Raw genomic sequence first — 24,443 nt, forward strand, 5'->3', positions numbered from 1 at the left:
AGGATTTAAGAGTCAACCACATTTCCGTGGGTCTGGAGTCACATGCAGGCCAGACTAGGTAAGGATGGCAGCTTTCCTTCCCTAAAGGACATTAGTGAACCAAATGGGTTATCAATGAAACAACGGTTTCATGGTCATCATCAGACTATTAATTCCAGAGTTTTTTTTTATTGAATTCAAATTTCACCATCTGCCATGGTGGGATTTGAACCTGGGTCCCCAGGGCATTATCCTGGGTTTCCGGAATACTAGTCCAATACAACTACGCCGCTTGGGCATTCAAGTTGCAAAATTGCCCATCACTCAGGTGTGCTTGAAGCAGTGGATCTAAGTATTGCCAGTGTCTGGCTAGGATACTGTGCAATCGATCTCCAAGGACCAGGGAACATCTTGGATCAGAATTTTACAGTACAAAAGTCTTCATCCCATTATCCTGGTCTCGCCTCTCAAAGATCTATCAAGTAGTTCCTTTTCTCCCCCTTTTTAATCCATTTCCCTTTTAAAAATCTGTTATTCTATTATGGATTATGTTTCCACCACTGTTTCTGGCACAGTTTGTCATATCCTAACAACCGTCTGCGTAAAGAAAAAGGTTTCTAATCCCACTCTTCATTCTTCTGGTGTTCTCAAATTTATGCTCTCTACTTTGGACACTTTTTTGCCAATTTACTTTATAAAAACCTATCATAAATTTCAAAAGTTGTATCAGATCTTCTAATCTTCTTTGTTCTAATTTTTCTACTCTTTCCTCATAAGGAAAACCTGGTTATGTTCTCATTAATTCACCTGGAGCGAGCCCCTGTTCAAGGATTCAGAGAAACTTAAGCACATGTGGCCAATGAACCTGTGTTGTCTTTCTTCCATTTCCCATGAGAGGGAATTTAAAAAGTACCAGAATGTATGCAGTGTGGGAAGTTTTTTTCTGCTGAGTAAATAGGAATGTGCAAAAAACAAATATTGTTCTTAATGGACAAAATACATTGAATTAGTGGTATCAAACAAGTAATGAACTGAACAGAATCTTCAAGGTCATTTATCTTTCAGCTTTATTTTGTCTTTCCTCCAACAGAGACAGGATGATTGGTCTAATGATGACAGCTTGTGATCTCTGCTCCGTCACCAAGTTTTGGCCAGTTTGCAAGGCAACAACCAATGATATTTATTCTGAATTCTGGGGAGAGGTATATCCCTGTTCTAATTTACTTAACAACAAACTTGGTAGTAGGATGAAGACATCCAAACTAAGTCATTGCAGAGATCTCCTGAAACAGACAGAGGCATAATGTCCCGGTATCCCACCAGTAGCTAATACTAATCCTATAACCACAAATATTTACCATAAAACTATAACCAGAAGTCCCCTGCACTACACAAGCTGTGATCAGGCTACCCAGTTGATGACAGTTTTAATAGGCAACGGCAGGGAGCGGCTTTCAGCAGCATCCCCTTCTCAATGCCAGATCCCTCACTCAGCCACTGAATGCCTTTGAAGAAGAAACCTCCCACCCACCCAACTCCACCCTGGGACCCCACAAGCAAACATGCCAGACTTTGCTTGTTGTGCTCCCTGCATGGCAAGCCCCCTGCCGCCACTGGATTAATACCAGCAGCAGCGGGATAAGGCCCTAATTGGTATTAATTGCCCACTTAAAGGCCTAAAATGGCAGGGCAGGAAGGCCACCCATGAGTCTTTCTGCCATGGAATTAATCCAGGTAGAGGCGGGAAGGTGGGGGGTCCCCTCCCGCCTGATTCAATGCCATCCCACCAGATAACTCACTGTGGGGGAGGGCAGAAGATTCCACCCTTAAACTCAGCTCAAGACCAACATTTCCAAACCACTGCCTGAGATCAGTCTCAGTAAAGGAAAGTTTACATCAAGTTGTAGAAACTACTGCTCAAGAGGAGGCTATTCAGATCCTAGTGCTGGTGCTATCTCTCCTGTCACCCCATTCCCTGCAGATCCTCTCATATTCATTTTTCAATATTTGTGTCTCTCCCTTTTAAATTAGCTTTTAGCGTCTATCTCAGTAGCCATATGTGGTGAAGTACCTCATGGACTAATAGGGCTGGATTTTCATTTGCGGGTGGGAATCTGGAGTCAGGTCATTTTAGTGACGTCACAATTCCACCACCTGCCCGGCAGTGCCCACACATGTCATTTTCATAGTGGGGTGGCAGGGGCAGACAGAGCTGAAGTCAGAGCCACCGACTCTGGAAGCAGGCCCAAGTGAAAAGCAAAGCTGGACACTTGCCAAGGGGGGCAGGTTACTCCATTCGCTGGGATGGCAGCCCAGTTCTAGATATGAGTATGAGGTCCCCTAATCCTCAACCTCCTCATCCCCACCCTCCCATGCCCCCTTCACCTCCCATGCCTCCTCATACCCCCATGCTCCAATATCTCTTTCATTCCCCATGCCCCCATAGCCTCCCTCACCCCCTTCATTCCCCATGTCCCCATATCCCCCCCTCACCACCCAATGGCCCCTCACCCTTTATCCACTATGTATAGAACTCCTGAGCCCTATAATAACACTGGGAAGTCTTTGAGATGCTAATAAAACTGTCAAGACAAACAAACAGTCATTCAAAACCCACTTCAAACAGCCATTATCCTATTAAGTGGTCTTAAAATATCAAGATAAGCAAACAATTATTCAAAACCACTTCAAAAAGATTGTCCTCTTAAGAGGTGATAAAACTGTTAAGATAAACATACCTCTTGATAGCTGTATCAATAACCCCTGCTGAGTTGAATCCATTTGTGGCAGTTGGAACTCAGCCAAGCATTCAGAAGAAAGTTCCATTGTGCAACTGAGTTAACAAAATCTCCAGAGATGAATACATTAAAGCATTTGAAGTCATTGAAAGCGTTCAGACATCTCTTCAGGCTTTGGAGCAGGGAAATAGATATCTTCACTGTCATTGAATGAAAAGAGTAAATAACAGGGGATAACTGACACAGTCAAATCTAAATATCAATATTGTTCAATGCATAAGAACACTTTATCCAGTGGGTAATGTACTCTAATGCATTTGAAGACTTCTACATTTTCATAATGCTGTTCAATTTTAATTGTCACCTGTCTTTTAAGAACAAAGCCCTATAATCACTCACTGCATTGAAAACGTACTTAACATATAATATTTTATTATGACATGTGAATTTGTCAACAGCTTTTGAATGTACCTGTCGAAATGGTTCCTGACTCCAGACTAGGGTTTCCCCATGGTTCATGATACTGCTGAGCTGTTGTGAACCACGTCACCTTCAGAAGCCTGCATAACTCCATCAAATTATGGGGGTTCAGAAATGGCCACCCCAACGGTGCCAGCAAGGTTGGGTGTTCTGCGTAGAGGCTCGCTACTTGCGCCCTCATTCTAAGTCACTAAAAATTGGCAGCGAGAGGAATGGGGACGGGATTCATGTAATGTGGCCTTGTCTGGCACATTTTATACTGGCTGCCCTCCATTTTGACACAGACAGGGGCAAGACATTGTGGGTGTTATAAGAGAGATGCTATAAGATAAAAACTGATGTGAAAGGCTGCACTGCAAGATAGTACTGCTTAAGCAGTTTGGATCCAGTTTAGTTTATCCCCCTTCTAATTTAACAACTCCTTCAAGCTCCACCATAATCCCCCTCCATTCCTGAAGGCCTGATTCATGCAAGAGCATAAATCTGATTTTTTAAAAATCTGTACCAAATGTTATTCCTTTTTCAATGCCAATGTGAATTTTAATTTCAGATTTTGAGACTTTTTTATTCTCAGAAATATAATTCCCCACACATGCTACCAGTTCTCTAGTGCCAAACCCAAAAGATCAATGTCTAGGGGCAGGATTTTATGTTCGTCAGGCGGGCGTGCGTCCGACCCGATTGGGCCTAAAATTATGCGCGATGACGTCAGGCATCGCACGATCTCGCAATCTTTCAGCCAGCAGGCATGCTCGAGAGTCAGTGCGCCCGCCGACAATTAAGAAGCCTATTAAAGCCCTTAAGCAAGTAATTAATTTGTATTTTTCGCTGCCCACTCAACTGTTCGGTTGGCGGGCAGACGAATAGGTCAGGCGGCCTTTGCAATTTTAACAAAACCTCATCCACGGGCGAGATGAGGTTTCCAACGGCAAATATGAAACCAGTAAACAAAAACAAAAATTGCCGGAAAAACTCAGCAGGTCTGACAGCATCTGTGGAGCGAAAGGCAGAGATAACTGATCAGCACAGACTGCAAGATGAAGCTGGGATATTTTTGATCTATCTGGCTTTGTCTCCCATTGAATAGTGCCTTCTGAGAGGAGCTGATACAATCACTTTTACATTTAATTCAGTATGGAGACACATGAAAGAAATAACATTTTGATATCAGCCACTTGCTGTCTAAACTAGGGTTCCCAACAACCCTGGAAAGACCAGGGATTTCTTAATACTGGGGTTCTTGCCCCAAGCACTGCCTCCAGTACCCCCATGAGGTCAGCAATATAAATTTCCCACTGCAGTCCATTATAAATATTGCAAACTGTTAGCCTGGAATAATTTCCCAGTCTTTACCATGAAGCTTGTCACTGGCTGATTCTCAGTGCCGTCACCCACAAACAGCCACGACCAGCTGGAATGCAGCCAGGAGGCAGGGTGTGTGGTAGCGATTGGATCTGTAATCAGCAGGCAGGGGAGGGCAAGGGATCTCGAGAATCGTATGAGAAGAGAGGGAAACTGGGGAAGGAGGTGTGGGGAAAGATAGAGGCTGGGTGTAGTAATCTAATGTGTAATATACCTTTAAGACAAGTGTTGTAATGTTAGATCACATGAACTTATTCCCCAATAGCAGAGTACTGTAGGCTACCTCTGTGGGGGAGTCTTGAGTTAGACACTGAAAAGTGAAGACAGACTTTTGAGTTATAAGTACACAAGTGTAGCTGCTGAGTTTTGTTTGTAAATAAACAGCAAGTGTTTATTCTAACAGCGACCTACTGATGTTCTCTGTCTCTGTACCAATTCAGTCACCCCGAAACATGCATGCAACCTGGATCCTTTAGCCCCAGCTAACCAAGGGCACTGGTTCGAACACTGGGGAAAGGGGAAAGTCATGGGGAGAGATAGACACAGGGGTCTAGGGCTTGGAGTGATGTGGAGACTAGAATATGTGGGTTCAGGTAGTGAGAGAGACTGGGAGGGGGGATTAGAGGAAGAAAATGCTACTAAATCTGACACTAAAATACACATAAGAATTGAAAAAGGAGTAACCTTTGGTCAAGGCTTTTTAGCAGAATTATGCACTGGGCATGAATCAGGGCTTGAGGAAAGGAGGTGGCAATGTTAGGGAAGTGTTGGATTGGAATGGGGAAAATACTTGATCCAAACTGTATTGTCTTTCATTGTGTATGGAGCTACACAAACTAGATTGGCAAATGGATTTTTCACATGCACATATACACAGATATGCTTGAGCAGTGCCATCTGGCAGTGCAACCTTTTGCATCAGCTTTTATCTAATAACGCTGAAGTAACCCAGACTTTAGTCTCTCAGTTCAGACTACAACATTGGCTGATTCTTAAATTTATTGGTACAATAATTCTGATTGTAAAATAAATCTGAAAAATTACAGATCATGAACAAATCTGAAAATCTAATGGGTGACACTTTTTTCTATTTAATATTTACCTTAATTAAATACTGCAACAAAAGTTTATAATATTTATATATTTATTTTTATATTTCATAATATTTATATTTCATTTATTCGATATATTCCATTAAATCTTAAGTTTGCTCAGGTATATAGCAGCAGAGAGTAATGAACCAAGTAGTAAAAGATAAATCAAATAAGATAAACCATTGTTGTACAGAATTACGATATCTATAACTATTCTTGCAATTGTTTTTTTCAAATAAAATAGCTGGGCATGTTCAGTCGTGTTCGTTTTTAGAAACCAGAATGAACCACTGAACAATTATGATTAGCAGATTATTGAGTCTGAAGAATCATATTTAAAATCTACTGTGGTGCTGAAAGGAAACGTTATGAGTTGTCTTGTAAGATTTTTGAGGTGCCATGTTTGGCCTCCCTATCCTCAGGCTGATAAAAAGCTTCAAAGCGTTTACCAGTTTTATCTAAAAAAAACTCAACTAGAGTTTCTTTTCTGATTTCTATCCAGTGACCCTTGCTACAAAGAAAATGTGCAACCATTTGGTTAAAACAGAATTGAGGTAATTTCTGATGCCTTCCACTGTTGATATCCTGCTGACACTTATGGCTGAATTTTAACTCCCAAAAAAGGGTGGGCTGTGGTTGGGTGAAATGTTAAACCCTTAAAAATCCCAAACCTATCTCAAACCCACCCACTTGCAGGCATAACAGAAACAGGAAACTAATAAGATGATTGGCTGGTAAGTGCTTGGTGTAAGGGACAGTGTATTAATAGCTAGCTTAAGACACCAGAGTTAAGGTATATCTATAAATAAAAAGAACTAAAACTTTAAAACAAAATAAATAAAAATAAAATGATTAAAATAAATACCTATGTAATTAAGAAACGTATAACCTTTAGTAGTAAGTGGTACAGGCACTTAATAAGAACTTAAGAACTAGGAGCAGGAGTAGGCAATCCAGTCTGCCTCGCCATTCAATACAATCATGGCTGATCTCATATCAGCCTCAACTCCAATTTCCCGCCCTCTCCCCATAACCATTCAACCCGTTACTAATTAAAAATCTGGGTATCTCCTCCTTAAATTTATTCAGCGTCCCGGCATCCACTGAGGTAGTGAATTCCACAGATTCACGACCCTTTGAGAAAAGTAATTCCTCCTCATCTCTGATTTAAATCTACCACCCCTTAGCCTAAAACTATGGCCTCTCGTTCTAGAATGCCCCACTAATAAGCACAGTAAATTGTAATATACTTAGGAATTATTCTAATTTAATTAAGAAAGTAATTTAATTAACTAAATAACATAATTACTAATGGCAGGACAGGTGTTATGTTGCAGTTGTGGAATGTGGCAGCTTTTGGACGCCAAGGTGATCCAGGACAAACACGTCTGCAGAAAGTGTAAGCAGTTAGAGGAATTCCGGAAAGGGATTATTGATCTGGAAGCTGAACTGCAGACACTGTGCAACATAAGGGAGGGGGAGAAATACCTGCACACTTTGTTCCAGGAGACAATCACACTTTTTAGAGTAGGGTGGTCTGTTTTGGCCAGCAGTGAGGGACAGGAGGATGTGACCATGAGTGAGACACGTAAAGGGACCAAGCAGACAGATGTGGAGGAGACCCAGAATTTGCAGTTGTCAAACAGGTGCTTGCAACCTTTGTGGATGAAAGTGAAGTCTGCAGGGGGGATGAGCAGAGTGGCATGGCACCATGGTATAGGAAGCTATTCAAGTGGAGGGAGTAAAAAGGAATGTAGTGGTAGTAGGGGACCGTATAGTGAGTGGGATTGATCTGTTCTTTGCAGCAAAGAGTGTGAGTCTAGAAGGCTGTGTTGCCTGCACGGTGCCAGGGTTTGGGATATCTGTTCAGGACTGGAGAGGAACTTACAATGGGAGGGAGAGGATCCAGCAGTCATGGTCCATATAGGTACTAATGACATAAGCAGGACAAGGAAAGAAGTTCTGCATAGTCAGAATGAGGAGCTGGGCACCAAATTAAGGAGCAGAACCTCAAGGGTAATAATGCCTGGATTATTACCTGAGCTGTGTACAAATTGGAATAAGACAAATAAGACTAGCGAGTTGAATGCGTGTCTCAAAGACTGGTATGGGAGAAGTGGGTTCCGGTTTGTGGGGCACTGGCATCAGTACTGGGGTAAGTGGGAGCTGTACCCCTGGGACAGTCTGCACCTGAACCATGCTGGGACCATGCAAATTGCATAACTAGGGAAGTAGAGAGGGTTTTAAACTAAATAGTGGAGCAAGAGATCAAATGTGGGAAGATGTGGTATATCAAAGAGTAGAGACAAGGTAAGAGAGAAAGGTATTAATATGGGAAATGATAAACACCATGACAGGAAGGTACAGAGAGTACAAATCTAACAGTAAATCAACAGATAAGGCTAGAGGTTACAAAAATAATAAAAGGACAAAACTTAAGACTCTGAATATACGTAGCATTCGAAACAAAACAGATGAACTGATAGTGCAGATAGAAAGCAAATAGAGATACATAAGTACAGTCGAATAGCCAATACAGAGACATGGCTGCAGGATGGCATAGATTGGGACCTGAATATTGAAGGGTATGTGATATTTAGGAAGGATAGGAAATTAGCAAAAAGGTGGACGGATGGCTCTGTTAATTAAAGACGACGTTAGCACAATATGAGGGATGACCTAAGTTCAGAAAACCAGGGTATAGAAACAGTTTTGGTAGAGATGAGGAATGATAAAGGAAAGTCTCTTGTCGGTGTCGTGTATAGGTAATCACATGGTAGGATGGGGTATCAAAGAAAAAATAGTGGGAGCTTGACAGAAAGGTACGGCGATTATCATGGGGGATTTTAATCTACATATAGGGCAGAATTATTCCGTTGGCGTGCAGGGGGCGGGACCCGCACACTGACACATAAAATGACGCACGGTGACATCGGGCGCACGTCCCGACGTCACCATGCGCCATTGCGATGTTTCGCTGGGCGGGCGCATGACAATGTCCATTGCACGGCTGCCAGTCATTACTTGGCCAATTAAGGTAGTTATGGCTCCAAATGTCCTGGATTTTAAGGCGCCCGTGCGATATTCGGCTCGTCGCATGGGCGCAATGGGCTTGCGGCTATCCGAAACTTTAATGATCCTCATCCACGGGCGGGAAAGAGGGATCATTGTTTTTGCGAATCCAGACATTTAACAGTTAGTGCTCTGAAGTTATTGAAAGTTGCCTGTGTGAGGTGGAGAAGTCTCAAACGCATAGCAGCTGCTTGGACTGCACTCATTACCTTCAGGTCAGCACTCTTCAGTGAAGATTTGTTTTGGGGCCTGTAGGTTTCAGCAAGCCTCCCTGAGCCTGGGAATGGGAGGTGATCTCTCCACTGGAGGCACCTCATCTGAGGAGTAAGGGAGGGCTAGAAGAGGGAGGAGTCCAGGAGTGAACATTCAGCCTCCAGGGGAGCTGCCTTTGGGAGGACAGGCACAGGCACAAGGGCCACAAGGCCAAAAGGTAATCCAAGGCACAAGAGGCCATAGAAGACGCCACTATCCTGCTGCCAGGGTTTACAGGCAGTGAAGCAGCTATCTCAATACGTCTGAGGTGCAGTGCCGAAGGAGGCTCCATCTGTCAAGGGAGAGAGTCAACACTATCTGTCAGATGATTGGTCCAGAGATATCAGCTAACTGTGTGGGTGGACACCCCATGACCGTCTGTCTAAAGGTCACAACTGCCCTCAACTTCTATGCCTCTGGCTCTTTCCAGGGCTCAGTGGGTGATCTCTGCGGTGTCTCCCAATTGGCTGTCCACACTTGTGTCAAGCAGGTGACAAACGCTCTGTTCAGGGGTGCTCTGACCTTCATCCACTACTGCTGGGACAGGGCCAGCCAGACAGAGTGAGCCAGAGGTTTCGCAGCGACTGCTGGCTTCCCCCGTGTCCAGGGTGCTACAGACTGCACACATGTGGCCATCAAGGCGCCGGCAGTTGAGCCCGGTGCCTTCGTCAACAGGAAGGGCTTCCACTCCATGAACATGCAGATAGTGTGTGATCACAGGATGCAGATCCTGCATGTATGCGCAAGGTACCCAGGCAGCTCCCACGACACCTACATCTTCAGACACTCCCAGGTGCCGGGGCTCTTCAGTGCTCCAGCCCGGCTGGATGGATGGCTGCTGGGTGACAAGGGCTATCTCCTCAGAAGGTGGCTCATGAGGCCTCTCCCACCATCCAAGAACAGAAGCTGAGCCGTGGTATAATAGAAGTCACGCTTCCATAAGGGCTGAGGTGGAGAGAGCCATCGATCCTCTCAAAATGCGCTTCAGATGCCTGGACCGTTCCGGGGACTTACTCCAGTACCCCCCAGATCAAGTGTCGCTTATAATGGTTGCATGCAGCGCTCTCCACAATCTAGCTCTGCAAAGGGGTACGCTATGGACAAAGAAGATGTAGTCGGAGTGGCTGGGGCTGAGCACGATGAGTCCAGCAGTGAGTCCGAGGATGAGCACACACAGTGAAATGATGAGGGGACAACAGGCTGACCCGGGCATGCTCCAGGGAGGCAAGGATACCCGGGACGCTCTAATCCAAGGAACCTTTAGCTAGCACAGCACATATGGATGTGCAACACAAGCCTGGCATGCATCCTCCATCCTGGAGACCTCATCTGTCTGTCGCCATCAATAAATCTGAAAGACACACAAATCATTCATCCAATCTCAGGAATCCATGCACCATTCCGAATAAAGAGGAGCCCGCAGCCATTTGAGACAACATTAATTTAATATTGTTACCAAAGTCTCATCAAATTTCAGAAATCAAAATGCATTAGACTTCACACAAAGTTCTAATCGACTCTTGGGGGATGGGGGGGCAACAGAAAACCACCAGTGATGAACCTGGGGTGTGCCTAAGGTACCTTCATCCTTTGTTTGCGAGTGCTACGTCTTTGTGGTGCCCCGTCGCTGGCAGTGGCATCTGAGACAGCCTGCTCTCTCTGATGTCCTGTTGGCCTCGATGACCTTGGCGGACATCCTCTGGCCCGTCGAGCCTGTGATGGACCCACCTGGGAGGGAGCTGCCAGCACCGCCGCTGGCATCTCCCCACTCGTCGCAGCCTCATTGGGTGCCTTGGTCACTGGCAGAGGGGCGGAGGAGCTGTTGCCCTCATCCGCAGCTCCCTGAGAGGCACCAGCTGAGACGAGAGGCAGCTGCTCCACCGATGTGAGGTCCATTTGGCCCTCCCTGCTCACCATAGATGGATGAGCACCGAGGTGGGATACCTGGTGGCCAAACCACTGCCCACACGGGCACTGACCAGACGAGACCAATGCCCCTGTGAGGGCGCGCAGGCCCGAGCACAACCCCAGGAACTCCTGACCCTGTCCCTGGAGCTGCCTCTCCATGAGAGTCACCACTCTCTCCATGGAGGAAGCTTGGCACTCAGCCATGATGCTCAATGCATCGGCCACGGTCTGCGTAGACTCCTCCACTACTGACACCAAGCCAAGCAGAGCCTCATGTATCTCCGCCAGAGGTTCCCCAACACTCGGCCGCATGTCAGCACTTGGCTGCATCGCCCATGACTTCAGAAGCTCATCATCTGCCACGGACTGAGCATGTGCCTGGGCCCCTTCAACCTCTGGCTGCAGGCGCCATCGACATTCTCTGTCTCTGCCAGCTGCTCCAGCGACTGTGAAGTGCCCCCACCGCTGTGACCCGGAACACTAGCCGAAGATATGATGCCCACTGAGGTGCCAGTATCTGCGCTGGTGCCTGCCTGGCAGAGATGGTGTGATGCTTCTAATGGTGAAACTTCATGGCCCTCAGGTGTCAGAGGGGGCCCCTGCTGCTCCTGCTCCCGGCCATGCGTTGATGATGCTGAAAGGAAGAGTAAGGACATTGGATCAGTTAGCCTGCGGGCAATGTCAATGTACATGCCTGTCCCCCGGCTCATCAAACACTCATCATTCCACACGCACTGGGCAAACCTTGTTGGTAACGACACTTCAGCAATGGCATGGATGTTGGGAGACTACTGGTGACGTGAGTGCTGGCCATACATATCTGCCTGTGGAACCCCAACCTCTCCGGCTCCAGTGGACCTGGGTGCATGCCGCCTCTCCAGGTCCAGTGCCTCCTGCTCATAGCAGCTGAGCATCAATATCTGGGCTGTGCCCACCGCCAGTTCTCACCTGCTTGGCGCTGTTATGAGAATTCTTCTACTGCAAATGAAAAAATTGCATTGATAAGTGATACTTGTACCGTCAATCTTCGCGCAGCCAGCCCACCCCACGCCCAGTTGGCCACTGCAGGTCTGCAGTGCATCCTTCCCCCACTGGTGACTGGCACTCACACTACTATGCCTGGTCCTTTCGCAAGGAGGCACAATGACGTGGAGCGCAGAGGGCAGCAAATCCATATATGCCACAGGACCTTGAAGATCCCCTCACACCATGTCATCACCCTGACTCCCACATTTCTTGGAGTTTGACCAGTGCACCTGGGTGTAGCTCCCCCAGGTTGAACCCACCAGTCATGTGGGTGTCACTGCACCACATGCTGTGGGTGCAGAACCCATCTTATCTCAACCCTCTCATGAACGCATAGGCAATCTCTGGTGGGCCGCCCAGCTAAGGACACATGCCGTCACTAACTCATTGCACTCAGGCCACTTTGACATGAGTCGTCCGCCAGCGGGGGAGAAGGTTACATGATGGGTGCAGTGAATGATGCCAACATGCTACTCACCCTTCCGGTGCGCAGCAGGTCATTGAAGTGCTTGTGGCACTGGGTCCATGAGTGCCGCACCACGTCATGGGAGCTCACAATCTCCGCAACCTCCTCCAACACACACTTTGTCAAGTGGGTTGGCCGCCTCCTCCTGTCCTCGGGGACAAGCACATCCCGCCATGCTGCCACCTCCTCAAGGAGGGCAGCAAGGCATTCATCGGAGAACCTGGACACACACTGGCCACCTGGCCTACCCTCCTGCATGGCTCTTTCTGATTTGCCTTGCCCCCAACCTCTGGCCATGTACGGCAACCTTGGTGCGGCTGCAGTTTGGCCTTTAAACAGGCCGCCGGGTCGCCATTAGACCCAGTGGTGGTTGCCGTTCATCCTGCGGCCGCCCACTCCCGCCGTCCCCGGGAGTCGCCAAACACGCTGGGCAGGCCTTAATTGGCCTGCCCGCACAAAATAGCGGCACAGTCCCAATCGCCTGCACCCACACTCCCTGCCCGATATGGGGAAATTTTTCGCCATAGACTAGAAAAATCAGATTGGCAAAGGTAGCACAGATGACGAATTCATAGAATGTTTTTAAGATAATTTCTTGGATCAGCGTGTTCTGGAGCCAACCAGGGGACAGGCTATACTAGTCCTGGTATTCACAGAATCACACAGTGCAGAAGAGGCCCTTCGGCCCATCAAGTCTGCACCGACACTTGAGAAACACCTGACCTACCTAGCTAATCCCATTTACCAGCACTTGGCCCATAGCCTTGCATGTTATGACGTGCCAAGTGCTCATCCAGGTACTTTTTAAAGGATGTGAGGCAACCCGCCTCCACCACCCTCCCAGGCAGCGCATTCCAGACCGTCACCACCCTCTGGGTAAAAAAGATTTTCCTCACATCCCCCCTAAACCGCCTGCCCCTCAGCTTGAACTTGTGTACTCTCGTGACTGACCCTTCAGCTAAGGATAACAGCTGCTCCCTATCCACCCTGTCCATGCCCCTCATAATCTTGTACACCTCGATCAGGTCACTCCTCAGTCTTCTCTGCTCCAACAAAAACAACCCAAGTCTATCCAATCTCTCTTCATAACTTAAATGTTTCATCCCAGGCAACATCCTGGTGAATATCCTCTGCACCCCCTCCAGTGCAATCACATCCTTCCTATAATGTGGTGACCAGAACTGCACACAGTACTCCAGCTGTGGCCTCACCAAGGTTCTATACAACTCCAACATGACCTCCCTACTTTTGTAACCTATGCCTCAATTGATAAAGGCAAGTGTCCCATATGCCTTTTTCACCACCCCACTAACATGCCCCTCCACCTTCAGAGATCTATGGACACACATGCCAAGGTCCCTTTGTTCCTCAGAATTTCCTAGTGTCATGCCATTCATTAAATACTTCCTTGTCAAATTACTCCTTCCAAAGTGTATCACCTCACACTTTTCAGGGTTAAATTCCATCTGCCACTTATCTGCCCATTTGACCATGCCCGCTATATCTTCCTGTAGCCCAAGACACTCAACCTCACTGTTAACCACCCGGCCAATCTTTGTGTCATTTGCAAACTTACTAATCCTACCCCCCACATAGTCATCTATGTCATTTATATAAATGACGAATAATAGAGGACCCAGCACAGATCCCTGTGGTACGCCACTGGACACTGGCTTCCAGTCACTAAAGCATCCTTCTGTCATCACCCTCTGCCTGCTACAACTAAGCCAATTTTGAATCCACCTTATTAAATTACCCTGTATCCCATGTGCATTTGCCTTCTTTATAAGTCTCCCATGTGGGACCTTGTCAAAGGCTTTGCTGAAATCCATATAAACTACATCAAGTGCACTACCCTTATCTACACACCTGGTCACTTCTTCAAAAAATTGAGTCAAATTTGTTAGGCATGACCTCCCTCTGACAAAGCCATGCTGACTATCCCTGATTAAACCTTGCTTCTCCAAGTGGAGATAGATTCCCTCCTTCAGAGTTTTCTCCAATAGTTTCCCTACCACTGACATGAGACTCACTGGCCTATAGTTCCCTGGCTTATCTCTACAACCCTTCTTAAATAGCGGAACCACATTAGCTGTTCTCAAGTCCTCTGGCACGTCCCCCGTGGCCAGAGAGGAATTAAAAATTTGGGTCAGAGCCCCTGCGATCTCCTTCCTTGCCTCCCTCAGTAGTCTGGGACACAAATCATCCGGACCTGGATATTTGTCCACTTTTAAGCCTTCCAACACCTTGGCACTCCCTATTTGCTCAAGAACCTCGCAGTCTCTCTCCCCGAGTTCCATACCTTTATCTTCATTCTCTTGGGTGAAGACGGATGTATTGTGCAATGAGATAGCATTAATTCATGACCGCATAGTGAAGGCGCCCCTAGATAGCAGTGATCATAATATGATTGAGTTTTACATTCAGTTTGAGGGAGAGAAGAGTGGGTCTAAGACTAGTATTTTAAAGTTAAATAAGGGCAATTATGAGGGCATGAGCTAGCGAAAGTGAACCAGCAATTTAGGTTAAGGGATAGGTCAGTAGAGCGGCAGTGGCAGACATTGAAGGAAATATTTCAGAATACACAGAATAGATACATTTCAATGGGAAAGAAAAATTCCAAGGGAGAACCCACCATCCGTGGTTAACTAAAAAAGTTAAAGATAGTATCAAACTTAAAGAAAAAGCATATAATTGCGCAAAGATGGGTGGCAGGTCAAAAGATTGGGCAGAATATAAAAAACAGCAAAGAATGACTAAAAGATTAATAAGGAGGGAAAAATTAGAGGACAAGAGAAAGCTAACTAGAAATATAAAGACAGATAGTATGAGTTTCTGTAGCTATTTAAAAGAGATAAGAGTCAACAAGGTGAGCATTGGTCCTTAGAAAGTTAGTCTGGGGAATTGATAACGATAAGTAAGAAGATGGCAGATAAATTGAACCGGTATTGTGCATCAGCCTCTACTATAGAGGATACAAGTAATATTCCAGAAATACCTGTAACTCGGGAATTGGAAGGGAGGAAGGAACTTGAGAAAATTACAATCACCTGGGAAATGGTACTTAGTAAATTGTTGGAACTGCAAGTTGACATGTCCCTAGGTCCTGATGGATTTCACCCTAGGGTCTTAAAAGAAGTGGCTAGTGAGATTGCTGATGCATTGGTTTTAATTTTCCAAAATTCACTAGATTTGGGGAAGGTTCCATTAGATTGGAAAATAGCTAATGTAACTCCTTTGTTCAAAAAGGGAGGGAGACAGAAAGCAGGAAACTATAGGCCAGTTAGTTTGCATCTGTCATAGGGAAAATGTTAGAAATTATTATTAAAGATATTATAGCAGGGCACTTAGATAAATTGAAGGCAATTAGGCAGAGTGAACATGGTTTTGTGAAAGGCTGCTTTGAGCTGCATTAGAGTGCTTCAGTTGGAGCTTGGTGGAGACGGTCTTTTAAGGATTAATTTCTATCTAAAATCTAATCTTTCTTTAATTTAGTAACTAACTAAAAGTTGCAAAACAAAAACAGAATTACCTGGAAAAACTCAGCAGGCAGCATCGGTGGAGAAGAAAAGAGTCGACGTTTCGAGTCCTCACAACCCTTCAACAGAACTAAAAGCTGCTGTTTGGGTTGGGAGAAGGAGAGTTTTAGTCCAGCTTTAAAACAAGGGTTATACAGGCTCTGCTTGTAGCTGCAGCTAGTAAATTAGTTAACTGGTTTAAACCGGTTTTCAAAAGTAGGATTCAGACAGCACAAAAGCAAGCCATCTACAGTGCTGCTTTTGTCTGCAGTGGAGTGCTGCTTTGGGCTGCATTAGAGTGCTTCAGTTGGTGTTTGGTGAGAGAGAGAGTTCACTGAAGAGGGAAGGAGGTGATCCTTTCATTTTCTACCTTTTCTCAGTAAGAAGAGTCGTAACCTTGGTAAGTAGGAGCTGGTAAATATTTCTTTTGTGCTTAATATTCTCTAAACTAGAGGAAGTAAAGGTAAAGGGAGTACTTTAAGGGTAAGTCATGGCAGGGCAGCTCGACCAAGTTGAATGCTCTTCCTGTGCAATGTGGGAAGTCAGGGACACTTCCAGTGTCCAGGGCAACCATGTGTGGAAGAAGTGTCCCCAGCTGCAGCTACTCGAAATTTGTGTTTCGTAGCTGGAGCTGCACTTGGAGTCGCTGTGGAGCATCCGCAAAGATGAGATCTTCGTGGATAGCACGTACAATGGGGTGGTCACACCGCAGGTAAAGAGTATAAGGCAGAAAGGGAACGGGTGACCGCCTGACAGAGTAAAAGCACAAGGCAGGTTGTGCAGGAGTCTCCTTGGTCCATCTCCCTCTCCAATAGATTTTGCATTTTGGATACTGCCAGTGAGGGAGATGATTTCTCAGGGGAATGCAGAAAGAGCCAAGTCTGTGGACCATGAGTGGCTCAGCTGCTGGGTGGGGCGGAGGGGGGGTGGCGGTGGCTGGCAGTGGTAGAGCAATAGTGATAATGGATTCTATTATAAGGGGAACAGATAGACGTTTCTGCAGCTGCAGATGTGACACCAGGATGATATGTTGCCTCCTTGGTGCAAGGGTCAAGGATGTCACTGAGCGGCTACAGGACATTCTAAAGGGGAGGGTGAACAACCAAAGGTTGTGGTCCATATTGGTACCAACAACACAGGTAAAAAGAGGGATGAGGTCCTGAAAGCAGAATATAGGGAGATAAGAAATAAATTAAATAGTAGGACCTCTAAGGTAGTAATCTCAGGATTATTCTCAGTGTCATGTGCTAGCGGGATCAGGAATAGGAGAATAGACCAGATGAATGCGTGGCTGGAGAGATGGTGTAGGAGGGAAAGATTTAGATTCCTGAGGCATTGGAACCGATTCTGTGGAAGCTGGGACCTGTACAAGCTCGACGGGTTGCGCCCCACAGGACTGGGACCAATACCCTCGCAGGGGTATTTGCTAGTACTGTGGGGGAGGGTTTAAACTAGATTGGCAGGAGGATGGGAACCTGATCAGGGAGACACAGGAGAGGGAAGTAAAGATAGGAATAAAAGACAGAAAAGTAGAAATCAAAAGTGGAAGGCAGGGGAAACGAGGGCTAGCAGCAAATAGGGCCATACTACAAAAAAAGATGTGTAAAAATACAAGTCTAAAGGCACTGTATCTGAATGCATGGATCATTCGGAATAAGGTAGACAAATTAACAGCACAAATAGATGTAAACGGGTATGATATGATTGCGATTATGGAGACATGGCTGCAGGGTGACCAAGACTGGGAACTGAACATCCAAGGGTATTCGATACTTAGGACGGACAGGCAAAAAGGAAAAGGAGTTGGCATAGAGTTATTAGTTAAGGATGAAATCAGTGCAATAGGGAGAGAGGATATTGGCTCAGAAAATCTAGGTGTAGCATCAGTTTGGGTGGAGTCAAGAAGCAACACATGGTGGAAAACATCAGTGGGAGTTGTCTATATGCCTCCAAACAGTAGCGATAAGGTAGGGGAAGGCAGTAAACAGGCAATTAGAGATGAATGTAACAAGGGTGCTACAGTGATCATGGGTGACTTTAATTGACATATAGACTGAGCAAACCAAATTAGCAATAATACCGTGGCGGATGAATTCCTGGAGTGTGTATAAGATGGTCTTTTAAACCAATACGTCGAGAAACCAACTGGGGAATAGGCTATCTTGGATTTGATATTGCGCAATGAAAGGGGTTAATTAATAATCTTGTTGTACGGAGCCCTTTGGGGAACAGTGGCCATAGCATGATAGAATTCTTCATTAGGATGGAAAGTGAAGTAGTCCGATCTGAAACCAGGGTCCTAAATCTTAACAAGGGAAACTATGCAGGTATGATTGCGATTAGGGAGACATGGCTGCAGGGTGACCAAGACTGGGAACTGAATATCCAAGGGTATTCGATCCTTAGGACGGACAGGCAAAAAGGAAAAGGAGTTGGCATAGAGTTATTAGTTAAGGATGAAATCAGTGCAATAGGGAGAGAGGATATTGGCTCAGAAAATCTAGGTGTAGCATCAGTTTGGGTGGAGTCAAGAAGCAACACATGGTGGAAAACATCAGTGGGAGTTGTCTATATGCCTCCAAACAGTAGCGATAAGGTAGGGGAAGGCAGTAAACAGGCAATTAGAGATGAATGTAACAAGGGTGCTACAGTGATCATGGGTGACTTTAATTGACATATAGACTGAGCAAACCAAATTAGCAATAATACCGTGGCGGATGAATTCCTGGAGTGTGTATAAGATGGTCTTTTAAACCAATACGTCGAGAAACCAACTGGGGAATAGGCTATCTTGGATTTGATATTGCGCAATGAAAGGGGTTAATTAATAATCTTGTTGTACGGAGCCCTTTGGGGAACAGTGGCCATAGCATGATAGAATTCTTCATTAGGATGGAAAGTGAAGTAGTCCGATCTGAAACCAGGGTCCTAAATCTTAACAAGGGAAACTATGCAGGTATGATTGCGATTAGGGAGACATGGCTGCAGGGTGACCAAGACTGGGAACTGAATATCCAAGGGTATTCGATCCTTAGGACGGACAGGCAAAAAGGAAAAGGAGTTGGCGTGGAGTTATTAGTTAAGGATGAAATCAGTGCAATAGGGAGAGAGGATATTGGCTCAGAAAATCTAGATGTAACCTCATTTTGGGTGGAGCTAAGAAGAAACACGTGGTGGTAGTTGGCTAAATTGGATTGGGGAGCTTTATTAAAAGGAGTGACTGTGGATAGACAATGGCTAATATTTAAGCAATGTATATATGCTTTGCAACAGTTATACATTCCTTTCTGGCACAAAAACACAACAGGAAAAGCAGCCCAACCATGGCTAACAAAAGAAATTAAGGATAGTATTAGATCCAAAGAGGAGTCATATAAAGTTGCTAGAAAAAGTAGCAAGCCAGAGGATTGGGAGCAGTTTAGAATTCAGCAAAGGAGGATCAAGAGAATGATTGAGAGGGGAAAAATATGACAATAAACTTGCAAGGAACATAAAAGTGGAGCATTAAAGCTTCTATAAGTATGTAAAAAGAAAAAGATTAGTGAAGACAAATGTAGGTCCCTTACAGTCTGAAACCAGAAAATTTATAATAGAGAACAAGGACATGGCAGAGCAATTGAACAACTACTTTAGTTCTGTCTTCATGGAGGAAGACAGAAATAACCTCCCAGAAATACTATGGAACCAAGGCTCTAGTGAGAAGGAGGAATTGAATGAAATTAGTATTACTAAAACAATAGTGCTGGAGCAATTAATGGGACTGAAAGCTGATAAATCCCCAGAGCCCGATAATCTACATCCCAGGGTACTAAAGGAGGTGGCTATGGAAATAGTGGATGCATTGGTTGTCATCTTCCAAAATTCTGTAGATTTTGGAACAATCCTAGCAGATTGGAGGGTGGCAAATATAACCCCACTATTTAAAAAAAGAAGGGGAGGGTAAACAGTGAATTGCAAACCAGTTAGCCTAACATCAGTAGAAGGGAAAATGCTAGAGTCTATTATAAAGGATGTGATAACAGGACACAGAAAATATCGACAGGATTAGACAAAGTCAACATGGATTTATGAAAGGGAAATCATGTTTGACAAACCTAATGAAGTGTTTTGAGGACGTAACTAGCAGAATAGATAAGGGAGAACAAGGAAGCGTGGTGTATTTGGATTTTCAGAAAGCTTTTGATAAAGTCCCACCTAAGAGGTTAGTGTGTAAAATTAAAGCACATGGGATTGGGGGTAATATGTTGGCATGGATTGAGAATTGATTAGCAGACAGGAAACAGAGTAGGAATAAATGGGTCTTTTTCAGAGTAGCAGGCAGTGACTAGTGGGGTACCACAGGGATCAGCGCTTGGGCCCCAGCTATTCACAATATATATCAATTATTTGGCTGAGGGAACCAAATGTAATATTTCCAAGTTTGCTGACAACATGAAACTTGGTGGGAATGTGAGCGATGAAGAGAGTGTTCTGAGGCTTCAAGATGATTTAGACAGGTTGAGTGGATGGGAAAATACATGGCAGGTGCTGTATAACGTGGATAAGTGTGAAGTTATCCACTTCAGTAGGAAAAACAGAATGGCAGAATATTATTTAAATGGTGATAGATTGGGAAATGTTGATGTACAAAGGGACCTGGATCGCTGAAAGCAAGCATGCAGGTGCAGCAAGCAGTTAAGAAGACAAATATTATGTTGGCCTTCATTGCGAGAGGACTTGAGTACAGGAGCAAGGATGTCTTACTGCAGCTGTACAGGGCCTTGGTGAGACCACACCTAGAGTGTTGTGTGCAGTTTTAGTCTCCTTACCTAAGAAAATATATATATTGCCATAAAGGGAGTGCAGCGAAGGTTCACCAGACTGATTCCTGGGATAGCAGGATTGTCACATGAGAAGATATTGAGCTGACTAGGCCTATATTCACTGGAATTTAGAAGAATGAGAGGAGATCTCATTGAAACATATAAAATTCTGACCGGGATGGACAGGCTGGATGCAGGAATGATATTTCCTTAGGCTGGGGTGTCTAGAACAAGGATTCACAGTCTCAGAATACGGGGTAGACCATTTAGGACTGAGATGAGGAAAATCTTCTTCACTCAGAGGGTGGTGAACCTATGGAATTATCTACATCAGAAGGCTGTGGAGGCCAACTCTCTGAATATATTTAAGAAGGAAATAGATTTCTGGAATCTAAAGGCGTCAAGGGGTATGGGGAGATAGTGGGAGTATAGCGTTGAGATAGAAGATTAGCCATGATCATACTGAATGGCGGAGCAGGCTTGCGGGGCTGAATGACTAACTCCTGCTCCTACTTTCTATGTTTTTATGTTCCTATCGGAGTTCTTTGAAGAAGTAACATGTGCTGTGGATAAAGGGGAACCGGCAGATGTACTGTACTTAGATTTTCAGGAAGCATTTGATAAGGTGCCACATCAAAGGTTATTGTGGAAAATAAAAGCTCATGGTTTAGGGGGTAATATATTGGCATGGATAGAAGATTGGCTAGCTAACAGGAAACAGAGTAGGCAAAATGGGTTATTTTCAGGTTGGCAGGATGTGACTTTGTGGTGTGCCACAGGGATCAGTGCTGGGGCCTCAACTCTTTGCAATCTACATAGATTTAGGGGCTGATGGTAGAGTTGTTAAATTTGCTGATGACACAAAGATAGATAGGAAAGTATGTGAAGAGGACATAAGGATATAGATAGGTTAGGTGAGTGGGCAAAGATCTGGCAAATGGAGTATAATGTGGGAAAATGTGAGGTTGTCCATTTTGGGAGGACATAAAAAAGAAGCATATCATCTAAATGGTGAGAGATTGCAGAGCCCTGAGATGCATATGGGTGTCCTAGTGCATGAATTGCAAAAGGTGAGTATGCAGGTGCAGCAAGTAATTAGCAAAGCTAATAGAATGTTATCATTTATTGCAAGAGGAAGAGAATACAAGAGTAGGGAGGTTATGCTTCAGTTATACAGGGCATTGGTGAGGCCACATCTGGAGTGTTGTGTACAATATTGGTCTCCTTACTTAAGGAAAGATGTAAATGTGTTGGAAGCAGTTCGGAGGTTTACTAGATTAATACCTGGAATGGGTGGGTTGTCTTATGAGGAAAGGCTGGACAGGCTAGGCTTGTATCTGCTGGAGTTTAGAAGAATAAGTGGTGACTTGATTGAAGCATAAGATCTTGTGGGGACTTGACAGGGTGGATGTGGAAAGAATGTTTCCTCTCGAATAGGGATCACTGTTTAAAAATAAGGGGTTGCACATTTAAGACAGAGATGAGGGAAAAAAATGATCTTAGAGGGTTGTAAGACTTTGGAATTCTCTTCCTCAAAAGATGTTTGAGGCAGAATCTTTGAATATCTTTAAGGCGGAGGTAGATGGATTCTTGATAAGTAAGTGGGTGAAAGGTTATTGGGATAGGCAGGAATTTGATCAGCCATGATCTTGTTGAATGGCGGAGCAGGCTCGAAGGGCCAAGTGGCCTACTCCTGCTCTTAATTCGTTGTTCGTATGATGGGTAGGCAACCAATCCACTCCCAAGAGGTGGGTTGGTTAATTAATTATCTTAATGAGACTATGTGCCTCATACCTAACCCACCTTGCAATTTTAGCCATGGACAGCCTTGTTTCCCAGGTGTCAAAAAACCTGGTACTTGAAGGGGGGTGAGGACAGCTTCAGGAAGTTAATTGTTTCCAGCTCCCTCCCCAACCCACCCCCCCCTGCCCCCAAGCTCTCTCCACATGCTTCATTAGGTCTACTCCCACTCCTCCTACAGAATTGGAGATTGGATCCATACCTCTCCACCACCACCTTTTCCTGGCGTCAGGGGTCAGACCCCCATGCTTCAATTAGCAGCAACGTGCCACTTAGCTTAGTCTGCTCCAGAGTGTGCTCCCCACTTGCATGGAAGCCAAGCCTATCTTTCAGTCTGACATTTGGCCAAGCCAAAGGTAAATATGAGTTAAAATGCCACAGCATGCAGGGAAATCCAGTTTCCAGACAAATTTCAACCCCTCCTGCCTACCCAACCCAGTTCAACCCTTTCTATATGTGGTCACACAGGAGGAATGGCCAACTACAGCAATTCAATAGAGAGTTGGAACCAAACCCTAGCAAGCATCAGCATTTTTGTTGGGTGGAAAGAGACAGCTGGAATAATGTTTTGCTGGCGTAAGTTTGATATGGCAGTTCTGTCAGGAATTCTTTTCAGAATTTCAGTTTTTATGCCAACATGTATTCTTGCACTGATTGAAAAGTAGGACCGTTATAATAAGCTGTAAAATTCAATTTCTGTTAATTTAATCGAATCATGTTCTTATGCAGGGTGACGACATGAAAAAAATGGGAATGCAACCCATTCCTATGATGGACAGGGAGAAAAATGAGGAAATCCCCAGTGGCCAGGTAAATGGCTTGAATTTGAGATTGCAACTGACCTTCAGAAAATCATGACTGATCAGTAGTAAGTGTGTTGTGGATTCTCCTTGATGTGGGAATTCTAAGGAACCAGCACTTCATTAACGCACATTGGCACAGAATCTGATCATCCTTGCTTAAGGTTTAATTTTATGCTAATACTCATGATCCAAGTGAATTGCTTGTATGTGCATGCCTTCAGCATGTTCAGAAATAGATTGTGTTTTAGTCTCTTTAGAGAAAAGAAGTGCAGAGTGTCTTTATTCATAATTTCCATAAAATCTAGGCGCAGAGTTTAATGTAGGCAACGGGGGATCTCCCCCACCGGCTGGAGACCTGGGGACGGAAATCCCGCCCCGCCCCCGAAAGCTGCTGGCCAATCAGAGGCCGGCAGCTGTGTATTGCTTCCCAGAAGCCCACTTGCAACCCCGACAGGATTTGCTTTGCAGGCATTCTGCATGACGAGTCCCTCCCGCTGCTGGGTGAATACCACCGGTGGTGGGGTGAAGTCCCCAAGCACCACACTCCTGCCCAATTGAGTGCCCTCCCGCTACTAAACTCTCTTCAGGGGAGGGAATTAAATTCCACCCTAGGAATCATAACTGTCACTATTCTCTGATCTCCTTTCAAGCTCTCAGCAATGGGAACTGCGCAGCATTCTAATTTTACATGTTGAGAGTAATTTGGTTTGTAGGAGCAGATTAATGCACGATCTAATCTTTGTAACAAAGAAATCTATGAACTCAACAATAACAACTCTAGCCTTTATAGATATGGTGCCTTTAAATTATATAAGTATCCCAAGATGCTATATAGGAACGTTATCGGACAAATTCGACAGCTTCTCACCTTCTTGTCTTGTTCACTATGGCAAGCACTTCATTTGAATGGTTGACTAATTGATACATACCGTAACTGTTGACGCCTTACTCTTCAATTGACATTTTTAGCGACAGCAGGTGTTATTCCTGCCTGTGCGAACTCCGTGCAGATTTCAATTTCACTATCCATTGTACATAGATTTAAAAATCCATGTCTATATTTAAAACTGTCCTCATTTTCATCTAATCTTCTAAAAGCTCTTTTATAGTTGCTTTACTTACGATACCTAAGTGTGATAACAA

At 44.9% G+C, this 24,443-nt stretch overlaps 1 protein-coding gene across 1 annotated transcript in view; it reads left to right on the plus strand.

Annotated features, from left to right (window-relative positions):
* Window positions 1–24,443, plus strand: part of pde10a (phosphodiesterase 10A) — a 484,537-nt gene that overhangs the window by 436,043 nt on the left and 24,051 nt on the right. Inside the window, exons 19-20 of the mRNA XM_078557603.1 lie at window positions 1,070–1,181; window positions 23,227–23,307. Of these exons, the coding sequence (XP_078413729.1) occupies window positions 1,070–1,181; window positions 23,227–23,307 (193 nt within the window). The remainder of the gene's footprint in view (window positions 1–1,069; window positions 1,182–23,226; window positions 23,308–24,443) is intronic.

The sequence above is a fragment of the Cetorhinus maximus genome, chromosome 14 (assembly GCF_964194155.1).
Source record: "Cetorhinus maximus chromosome 14, sCetMax3.hap1.1, whole genome shotgun sequence".
NCBI classification, from domain to species: Eukaryota; Metazoa; Chordata; class Chondrichthyes; order Lamniformes; family Cetorhinidae; genus Cetorhinus; species Cetorhinus maximus.